The sequence below is a fragment of the Oculina patagonica genome, chromosome 9 (genome assembly GCF_052425735.1).
Source record: "Oculina patagonica isolate OP01 chromosome 9, crgOcupat, whole genome shotgun sequence".
NCBI lineage: Eukaryota > Metazoa > Cnidaria > Anthozoa > Scleractinia > Oculinidae > Oculina > Oculina patagonica.
In genome coordinates, this window is record NC_135766.1 from 16,189,365 (window position 1) to 16,212,030 (window position 22,666).

The 22,666-nt window shown below is 38.0% G+C and overlaps 1 protein-coding gene across 1 annotated transcript; it reads left to right on the forward strand.

Annotated features, from left to right (window-relative positions):
• The first annotated feature begins 54 nt into the window (after positions 1-54).
• On the forward strand, positions 55-8,070 carry LOC144665526 (uncharacterized). Its single transcript, XM_078526757.1, has 8 exons — positions 55-401; positions 960-1,336; positions 2,015-2,062; positions 3,070-3,281; positions 4,325-4,414; positions 5,410-5,743; positions 6,441-6,737; positions 7,595-8,070. The coding sequence occupies exons 2-8, from the start codon at positions 988-990 to the stop codon at positions 7,939-7,941; spliced, it is 1,677 nt and encodes a 558-aa protein (XP_078382883.1). The 5' UTR covers positions 55-401; positions 960-987; the 3' UTR covers positions 7,942-8,070.
• The last annotated feature ends 14,596 nt before the right edge of the window (positions 8,071-22,666 follow it).

The window sequence follows — 22,666 nt, forward strand, 5'->3', positions numbered from 1 at the left end:
CCTTTTTTTTTCCGGTGAATTATATCATAAACCCGTTAGAAGAGGACAAAACAAATAAACTGATATCGTTTAAGACCTATCCCACTGCAAGCTGAGTAACTGTTAGACTAGCAGTGTCTACTTTGATTTTTATCGGAAAGCGAAATGACAAAAAAACGAAAAGTCAATAGCGGACGACAACAAAGTCGCTGTATTTGCTTTCGGTAAATTCATGTGATTTCCCAAATTTAATACAATATCCTATGGCCAGCTAGTTAAACATTATGCTGAAGTTTCCACGCTGTATTTGCACTGAGTGCTGTTTTATTTGTATCGACAGGATACAAAAATTGGCTTAAATACTCTTCAGCAATAGCCTCATAAGACACAGGTAGACTGGTTACCCAACAGGAAAGAACCAGGTAAGCAAAGGCTTATACGTGCATTGAGTATCGAGAAGAGTTTTATATTCTGATTTTCCTTTGTTCTCAAACAAAATCTGAACTTCTCTAATTAGATCGATTATCCAGTTTCACGGATTTTGCAAAGGGAGCACTATCTAGCAATTATACTATCTAAAATGTTTACTTAATACACCCTACCGCGTTATCTTTTGGTCTGGGTTCAAAATATAAAAAAACTATGTTTTAAACCAGATTCTGGTCTGTTACAAGCCAAAGTTGTTATGCATGCAGTAAGGCAGTAAGTTTCTGTATGTCTGTTAACTGTGCTAAGAAAAAAAATATTAACGATGTTACCTAATAATGGGATGATGTGTGGAAAAGAAGAACTCAGAAAACATTTCTGATTTCACAGACGGGACTTGAACCTTCGACCTTCCGTTCACTAGTTGGACGCTCTAACCGCTGAGCTTCTGAGAACTCTAGTGGTGAGCAGTGGTCATTTGTGGGTGACACAACGACTGCATAGCGCAATCACATTATGTTTTTTTTTTAACCCAATGTATTTTCTTATATTAGTCATTGGAGTAAAAGAAGCAGGGAAACCATGCAGCTTTCCGTTTTATTCGTCATTCTTGGCTTTACAGTCCTTACACAGGGCTACCAGGACTCGCCGAAAGGTCTTCACTTTGTAGGTGTCGGCTACAACCTTTTGGAAGGAAACCCCGAGGGTGGTGATGTATCAAACGGTGGTGTTGACCCTGGACTGCTCTTCACAAGAAAGATTTTCAAACTGACATGGAAAACGAACAAAGTGTCCGTTGACAAAAAGTACATTGTACCGGATCAGGTCAGCTTTGCCCCACGTGAGTCTTGCGTCACCACTAACAAGAAAGAGGTATTCTCTGGCACCAAGAGTTATCAGGAGAAACTTAACCTTGATGTGGAATCGAGCGGTGAGTTCTCTTTCCAACAATGATTTTAACTCGATTTTGAAAGTAATTGATTATCGGAATTATTAATTGGGTTTTTTTTTTTTTTTTTCTTGTCACAGATTTTTAAAATCGGGCCGATTTTCGTTCTTGCAGTTTGAAAAGGCAAACAAAAGCCGGTAATCGAATCACAGCCGGAAAATTTGCTTGGAACAAATCGGGCCAACAAATCGTAACATGTAAACCGGCCTTGGCAGAAAAAAAAAATACATGTATCAAAGAACGGCCCGAAAATTGATATTAGAACATGCCAATACCATGCTCATTTTGCCACCATATTTGTTTCATTGCATTTGGCGTTAATAGCAATTTTTAAAAGAAAGACGTTGCCAGTATCATTGCGACAGTTTAATGGTGGAAAAATAAAAATTCCTTGCCCTGCTGAGCCCCTTGTAAAGACAAAAATATATGGCAACAAAAATACAAACATTTTTTTCTCTCTTTTCTTCAATTGTTGTTGAAAAGGACAGCGCCACGTCTAAATTTGGCTTAAATCTGTACCATAGTTTCTTAAAGAATTATAAGAAATATTTAAATATTTCACAATTTGAATTCAAGTAAAACTCAACATGAAACATCTTTATTAGATGGCTATTAGAAAGAATGACTTAAAGTATTAATATATATTTTGTCATTTTGTAGGTGGTTACGATGCAGCACTGTGGAATGTTGCTTTCAGTATGAGTACAAGTAAGGAAAATAATTCTAACATCAGAGTGACTTCTCGTAGCTTACTGACATGCTAGCATGGCGTTAGATACAACTTTTTTCCCTCGTAGACGGTTACAAAATTTTGCTTGTAAATAGCGCATACACAGGGTAGATGGGCAGGGTTGTACCAGGGATAGGGGACATTTCATTCTGTGCCTTAATTTATGAAAAAAAATGACAGTAAGCCGTACGCGTCGATTCAGTTCGTTGTTGTATCTTTCTCAGGCTATGTATCTTGTTTGCTTGTCTTTCCTATTTTATTGGAAAATAAATAGTAAAATTGTGAGTAAATCACAAGTTCCAAATTTTGATACGTTATTTCATTTAAAAAATCCTTCAAATTTTACAACTGACACAATAACGGGGCAGTTCTTAGTGTTGAGGATGGTGCGATCACCAAACGAACTAAATCAGACGATTTAAAGACTTTATATAATTACTACCCACACCACAGTTCAATAGCAAGGTTACAATATAGCCTCTGTAACACCAAGGCATACAGGCATGTTCCGCCATCTTGGATTCTCCGCTAGTTCTTGGATGGCGGAACAAGTGACCGTGATTTCTCAAAAATGAGGCTGAAGATTTCAGCGAAATCTTATAGCAGTAATCAAAGATATTTTGAATCTTTTGAGATCTCCGGTCTGAAAATGTGTGTTCAAAGAATAGCAAATCGAGAGGAAAAAGTTGCTCAAGGGGAAAGTTACCGAGGTTTAAATTTGAAAATTCTGACGTTTAGGGCCGCTTCAGGACGAAAGAGACGTCTCTCGTCGGAATATGTAGGTTGAGACTGTTTGGTGTTTGTTCTCTTTCTTAATACCAGGGTTTTCCTCTGGGTACTCGGGTTTCGTCCCTGCTACTAAAAGACCACGGATTTCCAAATTTTAATTTGGCCTGGATAAGGGACCTGCATGAAAACTAAGCAAAAGCAGATGTGACTTTCTCTCCAAACATTGTTGTAGTTGTTGTTGTTATTTTTTTTATAGGGTTTGAGCAGATGAAAAAAGAGACGGAAAAATATCACAACGTGTTTTATGAAGAAAAGAATGTGTGCAACCGAGGCCGAGCTAGATATCAACTGGACTTGGCTCCCATCAAGAAATTCTCAGTGTCCGAAGACTTCGCTGCTGCTGTGTGCGTTTTACCGGAAAACTACAATGAGAAAGCTTACTTTCAATTTATTGAGAGGTGGGGCACGGTAAGTGAGCTTTCTCATCATATTAGCATATGTTTGCTAGGAACCTAGTCAACCCCGCAACCCCCGGAAAAAAAAAAATTTTTTTTTATTTATAAAATTGTAGCAATGTATCCCGGGGGAGGGGGCACTCCCTTATATGAGCCATAAAAGTATGTGCCGCTCTGAAGGGTGTGGTTTTCAAGCAGTTTAGTCTGAGGTAGGGTATAGAAATCAGAGAGTTTTGGCCAAGAATGGGGTGTCATTTGCCGGGAAACTAATTAGTGGTACGACGGAGTTAGTTCAGGATTAGAACTAGAAACTTGGAAGAGAAAGAGTCTCTCCATAACGTAAATAAAATCATCGTGGCGACGTTGTTGACAGATGGTTTTCCATAGAAAAACTGATTATATAGCTTTAAAAAATGATTGTGATAGAGTAGGGATTTTTGGTGTCTAGTCTAGTATAGGGTTGTAAAATCAGCTGAACATGGTCTGGTGTAGAGGGTTCAAAGTCCCAGTGGTACACCCCCACTGAAAAGTATATAGAGTGCGTCCCCCCGGGGGGGGGGGGGGGGGTCAAAATGGCAACCTGTAAGGTAAAACAATAGAAAAATGATCACAAACAAACGTGACAGTTTGTTGGCCATATTACATAGACTATAGATACTGAAAGTGTAAGCGATTATTTATACACGTCTTCGTGTACGTTTAAGATTCCATTACTGATATTTATTTTTTTCAAATCATAGAATGTATGTTTAAGTGACCAAGCTTAAAAACAGTTAGGCATTGATATTAATACAGTGCATTTATTCTAGAGAGAAGTCTATGACAACTTTTTAAATAAATGATTTTTCTTGTTTGGCGCCCGAAGCTCAAATAACGATAAGACACTTAGTTTGTGTGACTTAATATATGAATACTCTGGTACCATTTGATTTTGCCAGAATCCCGAACTGGAGAGTAATCAGAGTAGAGTTTCTTCTTAATTTATTTAAGATGTATACGGAACACATTTGAAAACTGCTGAATAGCCATTTTTATTTCTTTTTTTTTTTCACCTAGCACATTGTCGTGGAAGTGGATCTGGGAGAGAAGAAGTATGAACGCTCCAAAAGCACTAACGCCGAGTTTACCAAATATGCAATGAATAACGTAAGAAACTTGTTATATATTGTTTTTAACCTTCTGTACATGTTTAAAATTGCTCGTGCCGCTTTTAGTGCTTATCCGTTTATGATTACTTTTAGTCTATTTTTGGATGATATATCAATTCTTTCATTGAGGTTGACGGCTGCGATTGCAAAACGGACTGCTGTGCTGTTTCTAATAAGACTTCCATCTAACACCGTCAAGGCTACTTCTACCAGATTTTATTTTATGAAATAACAGTTCAAATAGCGTCGTTTCTGCTAATGCACAATTTACACCATAACAGTTCTCATATAATATTATATATTGATATAGCGAAACTCATAAAAGGTAACAAAGGTATAAAAGATACGACCATTCTCTAACGATGAAGAGAAGACAGAGAACATTCGAAGTAAAGTTTATATAGAATCGCAAGATGACGCACAACTACTAATCACAACTACAAAATTTAATTTCATTTGGTTACTTTTAATAAGAATTTTCGCTGTTTAAAAAAAATGTTTCGTTATTTCTGTGTTTCAACAATGTGTATATAACTAATTTTTCTTTTTGGAATATTTTATGCACTAAGTTAAAAGTTTTTATTTTATAAGATGACCACTGTAAATTGCAGATCATTTATGGGAATGTCAGGACCATTTATAAGATAATGCATTCCCAAAGGGGACGCAAAAATTCCCTTTGACCCACGTTAGTTACAACGGGAATAACATATTTCTTATTTCATTCAACGAGCTTAAAAATTTCATCTTCCTTTCTCTATGTCCAAAAAAGGGCGCTTCCGACATCGCTGATACCAGCAATGGATGCTTGTTACATCTGAACCTAGTAAAAATGGTCTAGCTTGCCAAGATTCTCCCTGTAGCTCAGTGGTTAGAGTATCTGACCATTGTGGAGGATTAATGTGTTTAATTACGGTTGGGAAATTTTTCTTTGCCCCACGATCGTAAAAAAAATCATGCACATTAATTAAATTTTATTATTGCTTTTTTTAGCTTGAAAGCTCTGTATCTGTATCTGGAGGTTTCAAGGGGTTCAAAGCCTCTTTGAAAGTTGACATGAAGAAGTTCCGCGAATCCATGTCGGAGAAAACCGAATTTGGTGAGGACAAGGTAAAGTTCTCATCTGGAGGACCGGACATGCCAGAGCCTATTGGACTAAAATTGGTGCCAATTTACGAGGCTTTTGATGTCAATTTTTACACTGCAATGGACCACCAACAATCTACAAGATGTGTCCATTCTCGATCGCTGGTCGGGTCAAGAAAGGTTCACGTTAAGAAGGCCCTGAAAGAGTACCCACGCCTAAAGAAAGCAGTGAAACCGTTCGGTACGGCCACTAACCAAGATGATAATTACTTAAAAAAATACATTGCATTGAAGGGCTATTTCAGTATCAGATGAAGCATTCATATTGACACTCTTAGCGGTCTGAAACTATTTTATGTTTGGATCTAACTTTAATTTGTCATTTGCGATTATAGAGAATGGATATATTTATCGGAACAGCTATATGAGAGCCAGATCAAAACAATAGATGCTTTATAACAGTTTTGTTTCGATAGAAGATATTGGGTAATCGATATTTCCCCTATTCCCCTAGGTTAATTGAAAGCGGTGGCCTTATGGTTAGTGCGCAGGACTCGGATTGAACGGTCCGGGTTCGAGCCCTTATCATAGTAATCGTGTTGTATTTTTGGGAAAGACATTTTACTCTCATACTGCCTCTCTCCACCCATGTGTATAAATAGATACCGGCGAACTAATGCTTTGGGGGGGGGGGGTGGGGGTGGGGGTAACCCCGCGATGGACTAGCATCCCATTCAGTGGGGAGTAGAAACACTCCTAGTTGCTTCATGATACAGAAACCAGGATTAGCCCGATTACCCCGCGATGGACTAGCATCCCATTCAGTGGGGAGTAGAAATACTCCTAGTTGCTTCATGATACAGAAACCAGGATTAGCTCCGGCCTGTTTGGGCCACTAGGCTCGACGCAGACTAATCCTACCTCTGTGTGATTTTCAGATCCCGAAGTACGCATTCCTCTTACTTGGCCAGTGGGCACGTACGGTCTTCCCATGCCAAAGGCAGGTTGTCCCAAAGGGGTAACTTTCTCTTGGCATGTGGGGACTCGTTATCAGGACACCGAGGATTCTCGTGGAAAGAACTCTTGGTCAAATCCATATGACTTGGCTGGTAGTCTTGGCAGGAGCCATATGGAGCAAAAATTCTGCATGAAAACAATAGTTGGAGACAAAGAAAATGGCATTTCTTGGCCCAGAGGTCAATACTGTATTCTTAAGAAAGGCAATTGCCCTGAAGGTTAGTGGGTTTTAGGGACAATTATTTTACAACACTAGCACTAAGACTAAGCTACGTGAACGAGGTACTAAAAAGAAAAACAAAAAACAAAAAAAAAGAAAGAAAACACAAATTGAAGACAGGCTTGCTGTCCTAAATCTTTATCCCGGCAATCAGTTCTATTTCCCGGCAGTGCAAGTACAAACCTTCAGAATACATACAATGCTTTCGAACTTGAACGTAGGCCTCAAATCCATCCGTGCTTTCTTTTCTGCCGATGAATTTACTTACCATTTTGCAAGGTGCGCATAGGCTGTGAATTGGGTGTGCAATTAAATACGAACTATGCTTTTATAACGTCAAAAGAAAATAATACAGAAATATGAACATTGGCAACGCCACAACGTTCTAATACCTGGTGCAAAGAGGATGGAGTACCATATTATTGCAAACCTCTTGTCGAGTTGGCAGCAAGTTTTCACAGCTCGGTCTACGAATTTATTTAATGAGATTGCATTTACTTATTTCTTTGAACTAAATGTGCTTGCTATGGACACTTTAGCATCAATAGGAGAAAGGTAAAATGAGTTAAAACCTATACTTAACAGGAGAGGTGTAGAGTTTCAGTAAGATAACAAAAGCTAAGTCAAAACAGATGAAGATAATCTAAATATCAAAACTTCAGTAAACGTTTCTCCTTTAGAATAAATACTTAGCTCATCTTAGTTTTCTTTTATAAATTTCTCCTTTTTTTCCCGGTTGTTAATTGTTAGAAGTTGATCATAAGAACCCTAAGCCCCAAAGGTGGGTGAAACTGCGCAGACTCAGTCTATCTGAATTGCTCAAGCTCTTGTTCGTCTTTGCTTTGCATCACCCAGGTTTCAGGGCTGGTTACATCCGGTGGGATGATGAGAACATAAGAAACCGCAACGGGTACTCAGGTCAGCTTCCAGATGGCCACTATGACAAGAACACTCACATCGGGTACTGCTGCCGTGCAGATGGACATGCTACTAACGCCATTATCCTCCCCACCGACACCCCCTTCGTGATGCTGAAGTCGAATACTCATCTTTGCCAGCAGGTCAAGGGGATGAGAGTACGAAGCGAGCATTTCTACTGGGACACTGAAGACTGGTTCCCTAAAAACTATGGTGGTGGCTTCAAACCTTATGCTTCTATCGGGAAAAATGTCAGACTTGATTACTGTTACTACTATCATTAAACGCACGAAATTAAACGCAGTCAGTTTTTAAGACATGTCAAAAGTTTAAGTCGAGCTATCTATAAACATTTACCAAGATGAACACTGTAATTTAGTTGAAACATGTAGTACAATGAAAAATAAAGTAATATGACAATTGAACATGACTTAGTCTCTACATCACGTCAACGGCTGTGTAATTTACTCGGCTTAAACAATTTTTCCGACCATACCAAATATTTTCAGTAAGCGTCTTAGTAATCTTCCCTAAATCCTAAATCTGACTGATAGGAAAATTTCAACAGTTATTTGTTTTTGATAGTTGATTATTGCCATGACAAAGACAAACAGTAAACCTCTAAATCAGTAAAACTTGAATTTTGTTCGATCCATATTTCATAGAAACAAGCTAATACCACTGCCTTTAAATATAATGTATTGCCAATCAGATATACAACAACAACAACAACAAATTTTGTATGTTTGATTTCTAATTAATTCTTTTTTTTTTTTGTTACTTCAATCTAAGACCAATAACTGGTATAATATAATTTCATGTCAATCCAATTATGAAAAGATGGTCAAAAAGTTGATTGAAAATGTTAGGCATCGTCCGAAAAAATCTTTATCGGGACACCCTAATATTCATTGATCCATACCATAAATATGGTAAATCACATTTTAAAGTCGAAAAACTAATGCCCGCTATTTTATGCGTCTGTCTGAGGAAACCGCCTAATGTGGGCCGGAGAGATTCCGTCCGCATTTTGATTGCAATTTTCATCGCAAAAAAAGACTTGTAAAGCTATTATATAAATTATTATTCCAATGCACAAAAAGCCTTCATAGAAATAATCTTAGTTTGGTATAACAAAACATAAAGAATTTAGTTGTTGTTATATCAAAGAAAAAAAATTGAAATTTTAACAAAGAAGAATTTTGAAGAATTCAATCCGATACAGAAGCGCTGTTTCAGTGGAATTTTGTTTCAGACCATTTCAGACCATCTCAGTGACTCTCATAACCATAAGCACTTTTGTAAAAAATAAATCTCTTCAATTAGTTCCTAAAAACATGTATGATTATAAACTTTAATTTAATTAATACATGTTGTCTCTCAGGCCCGGTCCAAACCGCTCTACTCGCTAATTTATGTGCCGAACCTAACTCAAATAGGTTCGACCGTGAAGCACCTTAGGAGGGACAGCTGATTCAGACGGCGTATTTGCGTCAAAATTAAAGTAATTCGCGAAAACCAATCGTAAACAAGAATAACGATTAAACGTCTGCTTTAAAAAAGGATTTTGTAATCCAAATCGGCAAACTTAATTTATAATAAATCCAAAGAAGCAAATTCATTCCGCAAGAGGTATTTATTTAAATAAGTTTCTTTCGATAAATTACCTTTTGTCGAAGTCCACGGTTAAGCAGTTCTGTATTGCGTCCGTTGAAAACCAAGACGGATGGATAGATCGTCTAGAGGGTTCCCAGAATGTAACCTCCCACTGACATATTAAAGCTAGCCTGTGTTGCAAACGAACAAAACCCCGGTTTTGTTCGTCTGCAACGCAGGCTAATCTAAGCCAGCTAATTTGTGCTTCGGTTTCAATATTAATCGAGGAGCAGCATAGAATTTTTATTGTTTGGACAATAATTTCTGTAAATACTTATTAACAAATCTCACAAATTGGCTATAATCAGCAAAAATGTATTACCGTCAAAGCGATTTTTTCGTGAAGTTCGGTTTCTCTTTAGAAAAACAAAAAACGATGTACAGAATGCGAGCCTGAATGCGAAGGAATTTTTGTCGAATTTGAACTGTCTGCGGGCAGGCTCTCTCTGCTCTACACTCTGTGGAACGAACGCGAATAGTAGGTTATAAGAATTGGACTCAGTGGAATATACACCATGGAGTAATTGGACACATATTTGAAATTGAATAAGTTGAAGGTTTAAAAAGGTCAATTCTCTCTTAACAGACACCTCTAAGACGGACACCTGGTGTTAATCCAGGTTCCTGTCGTTTTTCAGTCATCTTACTCTAACTAAACTTCCTATAAGACGGACACCTCTCTAAGACGGGTCGTTGGAGCTGGTCCTGACGGTGTCTGTTTAAGAGAGAGTTGAATGTTTTCCTTAAATTGTACCAAGCTGATGTTTTCTTATCATTATTTCATGGAAACAATAACAAAATGTTGAAGACTCTGTGATCTCTTTTTAATGTTTAATTACTTAAATGCATCAGGTTTAAGTGGGGAAGAACATGGAATCTGATGAACATTCAAAAGTAAACTCATTCTATTTATTTGCTGAATACAACTAACGTGATGCACTACAGACCATATCGTTAATAGAGGGAAATGGGTAGGAATTCCGGCCAAGTTCTTTGTGTATATGTTTTTGTTCGCTATTTTGGGGGTAGACAGACTCTGCACAAAACCTGACAAAATGCAATAAGTGGTTACGTGTGTTCATGAAATTAACCAATAAAAACATTGCGATTACGTAACTCATGCATAGTGTATGAACGCAAAAACAAAAGATGTACAGGATTGTGGACCTTCCAACATGAATCTTGGACTTTTTGTTTGCTCCTTCGCTTTTTTTCTGAGCTGTTAACCATTTTATTCTATTACACAAAGTACAGAAACATAAAGAGAAAAAAGCAACCCAAAAATTATCCAATATTTGCACTGAACTGGATAAGCACGTGATCGCGCTACAATTAAAATAATTAAAAAAGTATAATTTCCAGAGGTGAATTCAAGAATGGTTCGATTGGTCGAGTAGCTCGGATCATGGCACTATATTCACCACGCTAGGCGATGAATTTAAGGCGTGGATACTAAGCCAGACCAAATTTGCCATCCAGACAAGTGAACATGGCGGTGCTTGCTGAATGAAGTTTTCGCTCCTTCGAAAGAAATAACTCCAAGTCTTGGATGTTTAAAACATTGGGAATTTTTCAAGTTGACTACCAAGGCTTCTGGACCGAAGATATTTTCAAAAGATGGTTCTCAAGGCATTAGAATTAATCGTAAACACGGCGGTTTTGGAGATCGCACGCGGCCATGAGAAACTCAGTCAGATCGATTGACCAAACATGATTCAGTTCTCTTATGACAGGAGCTATTCTTTTCGAGAGGATTCGCACAATTGTTCAGAAGTCTCCGACGGACGATTAAGCAAAGGTACCAGACGTCTTTCTTTTTCGTACGTAGTGCGTGTTTTGTCCCGTCTTATTGATTAAACTTCGGATGTACTCGATGAATTAAACTGGTTTACACATTTGCAAGCGAGCAATTTCGAGAACACTTCTGTTATTTTCGTACTTTTTACTCTAATTTTGCAGTTCTTGATATTCACCTCTGAAAATTATACTAAAACAACTATTCGACTCAGTCTCAGTGTATGTGAATAATCGAGGGGAGTAGAAGCAATTTAACCAGAAACGATAATTTTGTAATTACATGTAGTAGGATTAAAGGGACAGTATCACCATGATTTCGTGCTACTTAAAAAAAAAAAGATGTTGGTATTAATTGAAAATCCACCTATAGTGGCCTGGCCTTGGTAAAACTCATTGTTCTAGTCATGAAAATTGTTAAAAGACGTGGTTTGGCGGGGCGGACAGATAGCGCCGTAGTGGTCAGAAACTTGTAAAAATCGAGCCGACGTTTTCAAGATTGACAGTGTTACTTGGAAGAAATTCACCTTAAACGATTGGTTGTGAATATTGATATTCACACCTTGAGGAATGTATTTATTGCATTTTGTTATTCAATGGTTATGTTGTTGATCACTGAGTGCACCCTCATAATTTTAGCAAAGACTTCTCGTGATACTTCCCCTAGAAGTTCATCCACGCGAGCACAAGACATGAACTGCTGACTGTCTTAAACTGTGATTGCGCCACAAGTGGATAACAGGATTTATACAGGAGTTAAGGAGAGTGATGGTCATTGACCAAGGAAACACAACGTTGCCATAGATACCGGCGGGCTTCACGATGCTTAAAACAGCAGTAGGGATAAATATCACCATGAATGTGACCAAAGTAAATCTCGTGTCAACTAGCACCTTCCTCTCCCTCATGGTTAGTCTCTGGACATCAAGTGAATTGGTGTCGCTTATGACAGAGTGATTATACCGGACGATGATCAGGAAAGTCTTAACCTTAAGTACCACAAGGGACGTAAGGAGAACCGTTGCCACGGACATTCTGAAGAATGGTTTAGCATGTGCTGGGATGATCCGCTGAATTAAGACGACATAGAAGCACCAGAATATCCAACATGAGCGGGCAATCCAGCTGGCCACTAAAGGAAACAGAAATATCATGTTTCAGTGGCATTGACTTTTTCTATCAAGCAGAACTATTGCTATACAGTAGACTCTCGACTTGAACCTGGGGGTAACTCGAACCAAAAACGATTTTCCCTGGATTTCCGTCATACATTTAATATAATTTTACCCTTGGTAACTCGAACCTTCGATTACTCAAAACTCTCGCTAGCTCGAACCAATTTTCGCTTCTCTTCAGGTCATTTTCTGTATTATTATACCCTCGATAACTCGAACCATGTCCGTCAATACGTGACGAGTCAAAAAAATATCACTGCACTGTAGTCCAAAGTGTTAAAGTTGTTTTGAAATAAAAACGTACACGAGTCAGAGTGGTCCCCCAAACGCCCCTCAAAACACGAACTGTGCCGCGCCATTGACGTGCTACAGTCGTTCCGTTTGTTTGTGGAAGTGGATACCAATCCTTTCAAATCCACCAAGGCGAAATAACTGACCATTTCTCGAAAAAGAAAAATCGCATAGACTCTGCAGCAGTAGCCTATATTGTTATTCTCTTTGAAAACTGCAAAGTTCGCAGCTGATTTGCTTTGTTTTATGTTACGTTACGTTCTGATTTATACAGTGATTTAAATATATATCCTTTCTCTTTTTTCGGCTTCCTATACAATCTAATTAAATTTGTTTAAAATGTACACTGGTCTACGCCATATGAATAGAAAATAAGTAAACACTGTTTTCGCTTATTTCTGGTCATTTGTTTTCAACTCCCAATAACTAGAACTCCCGATATATAACTCGAACCATTTTGAATTTCCCTTGAAGGTTCGAGTTATCGGGAGTCAACTGTAGTCTTAGCCTTACCTTTCTTTGCGTGAGGTGCTCGATATGCTAGGGGCTTGCACAAGGCAATGCATCTATCTCCAGCAATCAGCACCATGTGCGTAAATGAGCAGCCAACACAAAACAAGATGGCTGTTTCAGTTGTCTTCGTCAAGGAATTTAGTGAGTCACAAGTCATGTGATCATTGTGAAGAAAAAGACGCAGTGCAATGTACAAGGGTTTTGCTGTTAAGGAAGAAACACAGTCTACCAGTGTGAGGCTATGAATCAGAATGTCATACGGTGTCTTAATCAACTCAAGTTTCCTCTTCATCGTTACAGCGATGGCCAGGTTACAAAGGAGAGCGAGCACTGCTGTTGTTGCATTCACTACGGATAGAATGACGTCATTGGTGTGATACTGGGAACTGGTTTCCCACAATATGAATGAAGACAACAAACATTTATTTTCGCTGTGGTTGGTCATTTCGCTGATTTCTTCTTACTTTTCAAGCTCTGTAAAAAAATATAATTACGTCATAGCTTCTTGTTGCTACGAAGTTTTCACGAACTTTCCCGCAATTTATTTCGTGTTTTTAAATTATTATAATGGACAAATTAGTATTAGACACGAAGATCACGAACTGGTTTAACTTTTTTTTAACATACCTACAGAAGGGATACTGCACCTCTTTTCTCAATTTTCACTTGAAGAACCCCTCAAAATACTTAAATGAATCGACCGTTTGGTAGGTCTGTTGAGGATATTTTGAAAGGTCTTTTTTAAATACCTAAATGGCAGTTTTTCATACTCTTTTGTTTACTCCAACTCGTGAAATTCCTAGCCTATTTATATGCCTTCAGCCTGAAAAAAGGTACCCCTTTTGTGCGAAGCATTGCTGTACAATTCACTATAGGGATTTTCCCTTCTCCTCCCGACCCCACCCCTGAGAAGTAACGACCCTCGTTACGTTCGGATTTGGCATTTTTTTTTCTATCACATTTTTGTATTTCAAATTTGGGTTTTCTCACGGAGTGACAACCAGGAGTGGAGAAAGCCGTAACAACTCAAATCGATCAATCGATCAAGTACATTCGATTAGTTAAAATAACTATAATCCACTCTCCCTGATAACCACTGACGCTGCCGTAATCCGCGCTTTACGTTAGTGAGAACTGGCCAGTCAGACCGGTATATTCGATAGCAAAATTCCTTTGTTAGTCAGATTTGTCCTGTCAAATCAAGCAATGTATAAATATTATATACCGCCGTGGTGGATTTGTTTCGCGTAAAAGACCCATTTCACCTTTAAAACCACCTGACCGGTCGGCCAGTTCTGACAAGTGGAAAGCGCCCTAAGTCTCTATTGAATCAACTCCAAGTTAGTGGAGATAGACTTTTACTAAGACGAATCACAACGACTAGACTCGAGGCAAGTCGACTCGCAATAAGTTTAACGTTAGAAATACCAACGCTTTGTGGAACCGCATTTAAGGAAATTAAAAAAAAAACAATAACAAATATATGTGAAATCGTTATGACGACGTCTGCTGCTTATTGCCGTAAAGAGTGAAAACGTTTAACGCACAAATTCGAGATAAAAAATTGCTATATCAATTATTAGTCTTTTATTTTTACGATAAACATCAGATATAAAAAAAAAAAAATTGCGAATTCAAGGGTCTCTTTATATGAGCCCGGCAAACGGGCTGTCTCTTTTAACGGAACGAATTTTGTCGTCTGCTCATATGGAAAACTTCAGCCCATTTGACCGGCATAAAATTCAAGAGACGAAACCAAAATAGCGACCCATAAAGTGGCATCGTTCGCAACTATCGTAGCTTTATCAACACTTGCAACTTTACTGATAGAGCAAATTCGTATACTTCTAACTGAAGAGCAAATACATATACGAGGCAAAATTATGCCTTTAGACCGCCCAGTTGCGAAAGCGAAGCTATTTTCTTATAGAAAAAAAAAAGATCATCGCGGTAGCCGGGCTGGAGTGTTCATATGGGAAAATTTCCATCCCGCGGTTGCCGAGATCTCGGTGTCTACAAGCGAGATCTCGGTAAAGGGGCTGGCCCGCCATCTCACGATTTTTTTTACAAAAAAAAATTAAAGTGATGCGTCATCTCGGTAACTGGGCAAGCGCGGTCAACCGGGCTCATATGAAAAGACCCAAAGTTACATCGTGCGTCATTTAAAAATGTTAAGAAAACTTACCTTTCTTGCAAAATTACTCATGTTTTTTTGCTTTCGTTTGCCGTAGGTTTTTTTTTATTTAATGATCAACCGCAAAATGGCGTTTACCTCATCAACAGAAATTAAGTCATTACAATTCAGCTGCCACTTTTTTTAGATAATACAAGTGACAATAGAGATCTCAATTTCCTGGCAAATATAAAAATACAGGTTTTTATTTTGTTATTCTTTTTTTTTGGAAAATGCACTTCGGCTAAAATGCTACTTCGATGCAGAATTTGGTATCATCACGACATTATTTTGACTTCATAGCAGTTTTCTAATTAACGGTTAGAATTTGTGACTATCTGTAACTTTATTGGCCACCTGACGTTGTCATTTGAAATTGTCCATGCTGTTTTCATTCGCGCGGAAAACGTATTCGTGTGTTTTTTGTTTTGGTTTTTGTGGTCTCTGTTTGAAAATCGCTCATTATAAGCGGCTATTATTGCTGCCCGAACATTTCTAGCCTCAGTGCAGGGCAGGATATCAATATGCAATGGCCAGTTTAAACAAATGATTTTTTAATAGGCAGTGAAAGGGGAATGGAAAATGATGGAAGTTTAGGTGCGAGGAGAGACGAGCAAGATATCAATTTCACTGATAGTATATTTTGAAATTTTGAAACTAACTTTTTCAATCAAGATTGTCGTAACTTAAACAAAGCTCCCCCCAATCTTAATTATCCTTGCTCTTGGTTGTCAACTCAATTCAGTTACACGAAATTTCCCTAGTACATTGTGAGGAAGCCAGCCTGTTTTGAAAAACATGTGCGACGGCGATGTGGTCTTTTCTTCCCGAGAAGGTGCGAATGACGTCATCATGATGTAAAGAAAAGCCAAAGAAGGACGTGTCCAGGACACGAATGTGAGAAAAAATGTTTTTACTGATGTCTTCCTTGGGTGGAATATAAGCTTAAAGTTAGGGTGTATAAAAACTGTTTAGAAGATAAACAGTTTCTTAAAGAAATAATTGAGTTTCGTAAGTTTTCTACTTGATTATTTGGGTTTACGTAACGGAAGCATCTTTCGACGAAGCCATCAATGCCTTCATTTACCATAAAAAGGCTATTTTGAATGACTAATCAGCGAGGAAACATTTAGGGATTCTAAACACGTTCACAGTTCAACGGTGAAAGGAAATAAACAACAACAGGACTCATACTTTTTTTTGTCATTTTTTGATAAACCGACTCATTATTTTATCCCTGGTTAACCGTTTTTTGTTTTTTTTTTTAAAAAACATGGCTTGCAAAAAGAAATATAAATAGCATGCACGAAAATTTTAAAAATTGTTATCAGATTAAAAGCTGTTTTATTCCTGAATTTACCTTGAACTTCAAATGCGTGGGTACACCACGAGAGAGCAAAAAAAGGGAGTGGACGACACGAACGTAGGAAAAAAATGTTTCTATTGATGTCTTTCTCAAGTGGAATAAAAGCTTAAAGTTAAAAATCTGTTTAGAAGATAAAACAGTTCACGAAATAATTGAGTAACCCCAGTTTACTACTATTAAACATGGGTTACTCAATTCTCAAGTGACTTGATTATGTGGGTAAACGTAACGGAAACACCTTTCGACCAAGCAATCAATGTCTTCATTTACCATAAAAGGCTACTTTACTTTGAGTGACTAATCAGCGAAGAAACGTTTAGGGATTCTTAACACGTTCCCAGTTCAACGGTGAAAGGTGATAAACAACCACAGGACTCAAACTTTTGTCATTTTTTTTTTGTTTACTCACTAATTTTCTCTGGAAAATCGTTAATTTTTTAAAAAAAAAATGATTACAGCTTCAAATCAGACAAATTTGAATTACATGCACGAAAATATTTAAAATGGTTATCAAACTATAAGCTGTTTTATTTATGGTTACAGCAGATTAGACAAAAATGTTCACACAATAATTCGGAAAAGATTGGAAAGGGTAAAAATATCACATAAAGCGTTTTTTTTTTGCCAAAGACATGGTCTTTTCATCAAATAATGCCTGAGCATGTTGACAAATGTAGATTCCCTAATTTTGAGATTTTTTTATCTCACATGTAATTGTAGTTTAAAGATTTGTGCTGAAAAACAGTTGCTTTGTCATCCAGCATACAAATACCTTACGTTTTTTTTTTTTAACTTTCAATGGGTGGTTTTCACTGTCACGCCACTGTCACGCTGCGAAAAAATAAATCTAAAACTATTGTGTCAAAAAAAATCAAGAATATTACAGGTTGTAGAGAAGTACAATATAAACTACTCGTCCAAGTCTCAGTGCTGTACGGTATTCCGTACTCGAGTTATTCGTCAAAATGTTTTACGCAAATTTAGAGAGCACAGTATGGAAACACCATGCTGGAGCCTAACTGCTTGGGCTCCAACATGGCGGCCGGAAATCAACAAAAACATTTGGCATTAAATACTGCTACAAAAAGCGGTCAGATCACCATCACGAACAAGTAAACATTCAGATAAACACTTCTCGCAAAATCTCAACTGTTCAGATTGTTAAAAATCATAAGATAAAGCATTTTTTTAAGTATACGTGACAGCCTTTTGGCGGCCATCTTTGATCTCGTGTAGCGTGAAACTCCAAAATTCAAAATGCTCTATCTTAAAGACGGCGAATGCTATCGAGCTAAAAACCTTATAAAAAATATGTATTAAGGACGTATAACAGCCAGTGAAGGATAAAAACTCAGGGGCCTTGCGATTCTGAATTTTAGAATATTGATGACGTCACGTGAAAACCAATAATCTACCGTGAGAAGTTCTTATATTTTATCATCAGTTACCTCAAAAACTGGCCCATTATGGGAAGTGCCTGGCTGCACAAGCTTGCCTGGCTGCACAAGCTGGGCTTGGGTTAACTTATCTTTGAAACGTAAATTGCTGCTGCTTTTCGTATATAATTTATTTATAATGTTCAAATGCTTTCTAACACTTTTTCTGATCTCTATCATTCCAAGGCCATTTCAGGTTTCCTTTTAAAGCACCCTTAACAGAATGGTAATCTTTAGGTCACCATTACACAAGAGTGTATTGAAATAAACACTGCCTATCTCTCTTGCCTTAACGTAACGTGTAAAATGCGTCTAATCATGTGTCGCGGGCACGTGCTGAACATAACCCTTTCGCAATTTCCGAGGAAGGGGCGCATTCTAAAAAAATGTATGCTTTTTAATTGGATAAATTCTTTAAGCCTCGCTACCTATTCTTTGAATATATATTAGCTAAATTCTAGCTTATTTTGGACAAACGTCTCAATACGATTCTTTTAGTACGCCATTTCGCCCTAGGGGTCAAAACAATTTCGGTACGTTGTTCATGAAGCACTATAATGAAAATTATAATGCATGCATATTATTCAAAACTGTACCAGAATTATGACTATAACTATCTAATCTCACACACGAAATAAGGTAAAAACATCAAGATGAAGATACTGTAAACTTCCGAAGATAAGCCCTATGTTAGCCCATGGCTTTATATTCGAGAGGGCCAGTATTTGAAAAAAAGGGTTTCAAAACTTTGTGCATGAATAACTTAAGACAACACCCCTTGAACAGCTCTAGTGTACTAAAGTAGTAATTTGACAAAACTGAACCATTATATATTTTCAAGGTCATTCGTATGACAATGCCCATTACTTAATGTTACATTCAAAGCAGGCTTTATACTATTAAAAGCAAAACAGGATTATGAGCCGAAAGAAAAAAAATCATCAAAACACTTTCCTCGAGTTTTCATTTAAATTGGCCTTCTGTTTCACCCTTTACAAAAGACTGCAATAACCGATTGTCTCAACTTGTGGTTGCGCCACAAATGGATGACAGGATTTATACAGGAGTTAAGAAGGGTGAGGGTCATTGACCAAGGGAACACAACGTTGCCATAGATACCAGCGGGCTTCACGAAGCTTAAAACAGCGGTGGGGATAAATATCACCATGAATGTGACCAAAGTAAATCTCGTGTCAACTAGCACTTTCCTCTCTCTCATGGTTAGTCTTTGGGCATCAAGTGAATTGGTGTCGCTTATGACAGAGTGATTGAACCACCGGACAATGACCAGGAAAGTCTTAACCTTAAGTACCACAAGACACGTAAGGAGCACCGTTGCCTTGGAAATTCTGAAGAATGGTTTAGCATGTGCTGGGAAGATCCACTGACAAACGAAGACAAAGAGACACCAGATTATCCAACATACGCAGGCAACCCAGCTGGCCACTAAAGGGAAATAAATGTTATGTTTCAGTTGCATTGACAACGTTTCTCACACAAGACTCTTTCTATAGTTTTAGCCTTACCTTTCTTTGCGTGAGGTGTCCGATATGCTAGGGGTTTGCACAAGGCAATGCATCTGTCTCCAGCAATCAGCACCATGTGCGTAAATGAACAACCAACACAAAAGAAGATGGCAGTTTGAGTTGTCTTCGTCAAGGAATCTAGTATGTCACAAGTCATGTGATCATTGTAAAGAAAAAGACGAAGTGCAATGTACAATGGTTTTGCTGTTAAGGCAGAAACACAGTCCACCAGTGTGAGGCTATAAATCAGAATGTCATATGGGATCTTTATCAACTTTTTCCTCTTCATCGTAACAGCGATGGCGAGGTTACAAAGAAGAGCGAACACTGCTGTTGTTGCATTTACCGCAGATAGGATGACGTCACTAGTGTGAAACTGGGGTCTGGTTTCCCACAATATACATGAAGAAAGGAAACATTTATTTTCGCTGCTGTTGGTCATTTTGCTGATTTCTTCTTACTTTTCGAGATCTGAAAAAGACAGTTATAATTACCGTAATGATTCGATTTAGCGCCCTCCTTCAAATAAGCGCCCCCTTCCTAATAAACGCCCCTCTTCGAATGTGTTTTTGTAAATAAGCGCCCCTATTCCAATAAGCGCCCCCATTCTAATTAGCGCCCCCGTTCTCATAAGCACCCCTATTCTAATAAGTGCCCTTATTGTGGATAACTGCCCATACCGAAGTCATTGACGTCAACTAGATAAACTCCTGACCGTTCGCCGTACAGTTCATGTATATATTTACTGCTAAAATGAACAATTCTTTAAAAAGTAACTGTACTTCAAACAATTTCTAACTGTTAAAGTTTCTGTTATTGTTAGATACATTTGGTTGTTTCTCAAGAAATTAAATAAGCGCCCTGTCCCGAATAAGCGCCCTGTCTCGAATAAGCGCCCTCCCTCGAGGCGCCAAAAGTAAATAAGCGCCCCGGGCGCTAAATCGAATCATTACGGTAGGGCCCCTAATTTTCTTGTCGTGTTGTCTTCATGAGCTTCATGTTCAAGTTTTTTGCATTTCAAAGTAGAATTATTTGGACTACATGTTCAAAGATTGAAGTACGAAATCATTAAAAAGAATGTTTCTTGACGATATTTCATACATTTGTCGCAAGTTACTTCTCCGTTTAGAAAAAAACTGGGCCGTAACCAGACTTTTGGTGTAGACGAGACAAAAGATGTGAGGTCGAAGGGTGACGAACCTTGAGCAAAAAGACCATGAAATCTAGAAGCTGCGACACACTCCGCGAATTTTTTCCTCAGAAAAAATTAATCATGTTCTACTGAGGATTATCTTCCCATTTCAACTTAAATGCGAATATTTGCGAAACGGCGAGACTGATATGTTTTGTGCGAGCCTGAGACCTTTTCAAAGTTGTTTCTTCGTGTTGCCATGCTTCTATGCCGCACAGAAACACAAAATGTTTCTGCCGTGTAGCAGAAACAAATTTTTCCTTCTTGGTAACAAAGTTGACGCTGGAAACAATGTTTCCCGTATGGCAAAACTGGGAAGCATTGGGGAAACATGCACGCTCTACGGTTGTTAATTCTGGAAATATGTTTCCTCGTTATGCCAGGCCTTTAAAAACAATTGTAAATTAAAACTGTGCTGAAAATTGCACCAATATGGTGTTGTGCGGCATAAATTGAAAGATCTCTTACTGTGAACCTCTGGCTTATATCTTATAGCGGAGCTCCTAAGCGTAGCACCATAACCATGAAAGAAGGAACACTATCGAAATGAGTTCTCATGGTCAACATGGATAGCGGCATGGTTCGCGGGCGCGTCCGTACGGCGTACGGAGTCGCGCAACATGGCGGCCATAGTTTGATGGTAGAAAGAGTGAAGCGTATAAAGACGACCGTATAAAGGCGGCCTTTAACCCTATTAAGGGGGGGGGGTTTTTTTTTTTTTTTTTTTTTTTTTTTTTTTTTTTTTTTTTTTTTTTCAATTAAAATTTAAAGAGGTTTGAAAAGAAAATGTGGACAAAATGTGGCTGAAAATTACGTGTAGAAAGTAATCGACCGCCAAAAAAGTGGACATTGATAGCCATAATCGATCGATGACTTTCGTGTCTATCTGTAAAGCCAGCATCGTACATGAAGGAGCGTTCGAAAGCTAAATCGGGTTGATATAATAAACAAACCATTATATTGCTACGGGATAAAAAAAAAAAAGAAAAAACAAACGACCCTTTGGGATTTGAACTCACGACCTCCAGATCCGCAGACTGGCACCTTACCGATTGAGCTAATCCGACAGACTCTGCGATACTCGTTGAATATATCCTATATTTATGTAATAGATATTGTGGAGTCTACTAAACTGCTGCGAAACTATAACAGGACCGCGAAACTATTTTCTATTGCTAGAAAGCAGATAATTTACTGTACTCTAAAGTAATTTTTCGTGCCATGAGTAATGATTTTGCACCGCTTTAAGATTATTATTTTTGTCGTACTGCTGACATTCGGCTTAACCGTAAGCTATTTAAATTTGTCTTGAACCTATAAACCGCCATAAACATTAGTACTTTGGCCGCTTGTTCACTAGAATGAAAACATTGTAAGCTCCAGTGAAAATTAAATAAATGGGGAGCTCCGCTTTTAGGCGTGCCTAAATCTATATATTAGTTTTTTTCAATTTTAGCCATCGCCTTTCTTTCGCCATTTGTGCGAAGGGCAGCCTCGCCATAACAAAGTTTAGGAAAGAGTTTAAAAACATAATAATATTCGAATGCAACGAACAAATTATGGCATCGAAGATTCATAAGACATTAATTAAGCTATCGCGTTATCTTATTTTAAGAGTCTAATATAATTAATCCCAGCAAAGGACTGCATATAAAAAATTGTATAGATGGCTAAATGCCCGCCCCCTAAGTTCGACCGATTCTAGAACGAAATCGTGTGGGTTGAGTTGAAATGTGAAAGATGTTGTTTGTTATGAAAACGGGTCAAAATATGTTGTTTTAATTCATTGTTATCGCCCTTTTATCTCTGGGTAGGCGGGTTTTTTCCCCTCTCCCCTTCGATCCGGATAGCTTGTAGAGGACCCGAATTTGTGGAAATTAAAAACTG

Bases quoted from the DNA above. Each gene is read 5' to 3' on its own strand.
- LOC144665526 (XM_078526757.1), top strand. From the start codon at position 988: ATGCAGCTTTCCGTTTTATTCGTCATTCTTGGCTTTACAGTCCTTACA. The intron at 2,063-3,069 runs GTAAGGAAAATA...TTTTTTTTATAG, and splicing joins TGCTTTCAGTATGAGTACAA to GGTTTGAGCAGATGAAAAAA. The intron at 3,282-4,324 runs GTAAGTGAGCTT...TTTTTCACCTAG, and splicing joins TTATTGAGAGGTGGGGCACG to CACATTGTCGTGGAAGTGGA.